The sequence below is a fragment of the Buceros rhinoceros genome, unplaced genomic scaffold (assembly GCF_000710305.1).
Source record: "Buceros rhinoceros silvestris isolate BGI_N320 unplaced genomic scaffold, ASM71030v1 scaffold26289, whole genome shotgun sequence".
In the NCBI taxonomy this organism is placed as follows: Eukaryota; Metazoa; Chordata; class Aves; order Bucerotiformes; family Bucerotidae; genus Buceros; species Buceros rhinoceros.
In genome coordinates this window covers 8,505-13,079 of record NW_010433687.1, presented here as the reverse complement: position 1 = coordinate 13,079, position 4,575 = coordinate 8,505, and the positions used below count along the sequence as shown (strand labels likewise).

Sequence of the window (4,575 nt, the reverse complement as noted above, 5' to 3'; positions counted from 1 at the left end):
GCAGGAACCTCTGATAACACAGGTCCCACATCCTGCCACCAGACACTACCAGATGTGCTCACAGCTCCTCCTTCCCCGTATCTTGGAACGCAGATGGCAACACAAACACCACACAACATCGGTAATAATATCTATAGCAGTTTTTCTTTAAAGGAGATATGAACTAGGGATCACAGGGCAAAAAGCAGCACTGTCAAAAAATGTCACCGCTCCTTTCTTGACTTGAGCCAACAGTCTGAGCAGAGTTAAAAAAAATCCAGCATCTCTTCTCTCTGCTTCATATCTTGAAATTTCTTTCACTGATCAAAGTGATTTCCAAACATGATTCACCTTCAGCAGCTTTAGAGGGATAAATATATTCTCTTGTTATATAACAAGAAAAAGGAGACAGAGAAATTAAGTCATTTTTTTCGGAGATGGTGATTCACCACGAAATCCTGACTGCTGCTCTGACTGACACTCATGCCTAAGCCAGTAGGCAACTCTACTGCATTAATTTAACACCACACCTAAAACCACAAAAGATTCCTAAGTTATAATCAGAAACACCCTGGTAGGTAATCTCTACCTTACTCTGTCAATTATAAAGCATGTTTTCTACAACTCCAGAACTTGCACTCATGACAACAGCAATACAGCAAATGAACCATTAAAGCACATCTACTTACATTTTCATTTTTCAGTATTAGCCTCAAGATAGCTTCTCTTTGTTTCACAGCCTTAAACAAAAGAGATTAAAGTTACTAGAGTACAAAAACAAACGTATGTACCTATGTCTCAACTTTGCACTGCATGATCCATCACAAGCTGATCCCTCACACAGGAGATGTGACACATACTAAGGAAACCTACCTGATGGCAAATCACCCGGGAAAACCCGACCTACGGTACTCAGACCCCAGGAGCACATGAAACTAAGCACCTGAGCATAGACATTTACACTGGCTACAGGGAAAGGGAAAATACACAGATATTTACTCTTACTTTGCCCTAAGTAAAAGCACCTGTTTCCAAAGATTTCCCATCACCTTCCACAGAGGGCAGGCTCTCTAGATCTAGGGCACGCTTTCAGTACTTTACTAAATCAGATGAAGAAGGGAAACTGTTCTGCTTAAAAAAAAAAAAAATTTAATTTAATTGAAGAGATGATACTTGGGAAATTTTAAGCAATAAAAATCACATATATGATTAGGATACTGAAAGAAGCAGTAAAGTCCTGAGTATATCCTTAATAGCGAGGTAAAACACAGGCACCAAAGAGACTCTTCATTGTGTCTCTCAAAACCAAAGTTGCCCTAAATTCACTTTTACTGTTAAAAAGGGAAAAAAACTACCCCATAGATACTCTGGAAGCTGAACAGTTCATACTCTGTCTCAAAAAATAACTCCATTTCCCACTGCCTTGCACATAATTTCTTCTCAGTAATTTTGGCCATTTTTATCTCAAACTTAGTCATAAAATCTGCGAGGCTTTAGCTACTGTATGGTGCACAGTACCACAGCACCAGTGCTCACTTCCAATCCACGGCACATAAATTATCTTGGCCCTCAATAAAAGAGTTGTAACCAATCTTGGTTGTATGACAAAGTACCACAGACAAGAGACAAGCGGTGAGTTCATGAGACGGCTGTAGCGGGGTAAGGAGTTATGTGCCTGTGCCTTAATGACACCTCCTGGTGTAATGCTGATCCTGCGAGACGAAGCCAACCCCTGAGGCAGCCTAAGGCACTGATACCTGTGGATAATTCATTCTTCTAATGACGCTGCTTGATAGAAAGACATGATGAAGTACTGAGATACACAACATCCCCCTTACTAATTCAAGGAAACTTGAAGATGAGCAAGGTGTAAGAAACCCTATGAACAGGCATTGCAGAAAAGCAGTTACTAGGCTATAAATGCGGTTTTGAAAAGTATCCACCCACAAGTACTGAACGCTAGTTCAAACAAGATGTGTCTGGGAAAACGACTACTCTGTTGCACAATCAATAAGAGCGTTACTCCTCCATTTTTGTCTCTAAGTTTCTGGAAAAAAAAAAAAAAAAAAAAAAAGACAATAGGCAGCAGAAGTGCTTTGACCCCCATGAAGACAAGAATAATGATTTTCTGTGCTCTGTACAAGCATACAAACTCTATTGTCATTTTCTGAAAAAAAAAAAAAAAAAAAAAAAGAAGGGTATTCCTGTAGCCAAAAGGGAATACTGACAATCACGACTGAGCTCTGTAATAGCGCTACAAAAATGGTTTGTGATATCGCTAAGTGTTCGAAGGGGAGTAAAATACCTTGAAAGGGATGGCAATAGCAGAATGTACAGGGTGCATGAGGGTAACCTCGTGATGGCTGGCATACTGCCTGTCTGGCCTATACCCTAAGAGGAATAAGGACAGTTTTCCAGATCGCTTGCAGTGCCTGACTGTGGAAAGGCTTCAGAACAACGTAGGCTTTGGTATGCAGATGTCATTCCCGCTTCTCTCCTTGAAAACCAAAGACTGTACATCAAGAAGGTATACATGGTGGTCAGTAGGCACCTGCTTCTTCACACTATTCAACCTGAATGCCACTCTTGCCCACTGGCAAGAGTACGCGGTCACTTTTGTGCTTTTTGTGGTTGCTTTCAGGTTAAAACAGCTCTTTCCAGAGATGCTTCAGATAAAACACCCAAGCAATCAAGCTTTCTCTGAGAAACTTTACTTTAAAAAGTGAAGTTATATGAGTGCTGCTAAAAAACTAAAACTTGATCAAAACAGCACAGCATTTCTTGGGGAAAAAAAATCCAGGCGGAGCTGTGCATTTCCTAGCTAAGGCACCCGCCTGCAGCTCAGCTCAGCCATGCTGTTCAGGCAGATCTGCCTTTACTTACAGGTTGGTTGATGTGAAACCGGGTCGGCATTCTTCTCATGATTGCAGAGTCAAGATCCTGAGGACGGTTGGTGGCCCCCATCACTATTACCTGTATACAGCAAGAGAAAAAAGTAGTTGGCCTGAGCCCAGCTTTTGAAAACGCCACCATACTGGAGTTTCAAAACCAAACACGTGACTCTTCTACGCTTTATCAAGAACACTGACATTTAAAGAAGTTACATACAGTTTCTTGGTACTGATTTCAGCAACTGGATTTAAACAGGCAGCTAAGAGAGCTGTAACACAGACTAACATCTGGGTGGAGATTTTTCTATTATTCTAAAGCCTTCTGAGCCCAATTTGAAAGCTCAAACTCTAAGCAGTAACCCAAAACTTCTGCTTATAAGTCTTAGTGATGTCTCTCTAATTCCTAGTGGTCTAGAAGGAACTTGAAAGGAGATGTTAAATTACAAAAAATGTGGCATTTTTGTGCAGCGTTGAAAAAAGAATGACAGTCAGTTCACCAGGACAACCAAACGGGCAGCTTCTGCATGCGCTAAAATGCTTTTTCTTTTTTTTAAGCACTAAAAAAAAGCATTGAAAGTCAGTAAGAATCTATATGCGCTGCTATACTGTAACATTAGATGTGTATCAAATGCGTACCAGCCAAGTTCAATACAAGCAGAGCATTTACCTCACTTGACTGCATCACAGTGATTACTTTAAGAACAAATTTACTTCCCATTCACACCAGCCTTGTTTTCTCACTTGTTCTTGTAAATTATGTACATTGTAAATACCCAGTCACGAAAATGAAAAATGTCAGGGAAATTAATCTCCTATCAATACAGTTTCCTGACACGTTCTGGTCTTTTGTCTGGGGTCACTGTTCCGCAGCCAGCCCTGGTAGCTCCAGCAGCTCCTGGCTAGGCCGAGAGGCATGTCCCAGAGCAGAGTCACCCTGCCACCTAGAGGCTCAATTATACAGCGGCAAATGACTACGCACAGAAAAAGCCAAAAGGTGCATTTTTCACCACGGCTCTGGCAGTCTTTGTTTTCTAGAAAGTGTCATGTGCATGAGCAACATAAGCACACGTGAATATTCTTCTGAGTTGCCTCCTGCAAAGGAGCATCACTGTTCCCACACCGTGCTTGCCCAGGGACTGCATCAAGGCCCAGCGTTGGACTCAAAGGGTTGCTCCCCTTGTGCTACTGGAGCTGAGGAGCCTTCCCAAATCTAGCTTTGTCTGCAGGTTCTGTGAACCACCCCAACCCCCCCCTCCACAAGGGCACAGATGCGGCTGTACAGGGCTTCCAGACAGCTTTGTTTTCCAGGCATGTTGCCCCAAGGTCCTGTTGGACTCAAGACTATATATATCCTTGGTAGGTTCAGTCCAAAAGCTGAACACGTTTTTCTGGTGCATTCAACAACAGGAACAAATAGCGTTCATCACAACACTTATTTACAATTTCCTCACCGCATTTGGAATTTGTTAACCGTAAGAAAAGCCAAATTTAATCCTTATTCAAAGGAAATTTGTTTGGCAAGAATTAGACAAGCAACCCAAAGCTCCCAAGAAAACATCTGTAATTACCAAACGAGCCCAGCAAGCTGGCTGTCAAAAACTGAGACAATGCAATTGTCCAAACCATCACTTAAAGAACACTTCCTGAATTGCAATGACATCTCAGGGAGAAGCCTGAAATATGGTACTGCAACAAAGCACTCCTG

General features: G+C 41.8%; 1 protein-coding gene across 1 annotated transcript in view; it reads right to left on the bottom strand.

Annotated features, from left to right (window-relative positions):
• ATAD1 (ATPase family, AAA domain containing 1) overlaps positions 1–4,575 on the bottom strand; it is a 14,428-nt gene that overhangs the window by 3,114 nt on the left and 6,739 nt on the right. The window contains exons 6-7 of the mRNA XM_010144203.1: positions 2,863–2,952; positions 669–719 (exon numbers count right to left, since the gene is read on the bottom strand). Coding sequence (XP_010142505.1) covers positions 669–719; positions 2,863–2,952 — 141 coding nt within the window. The remainder of the gene's footprint in view (positions 1–668; positions 720–2,862; positions 2,953–4,575) is intronic.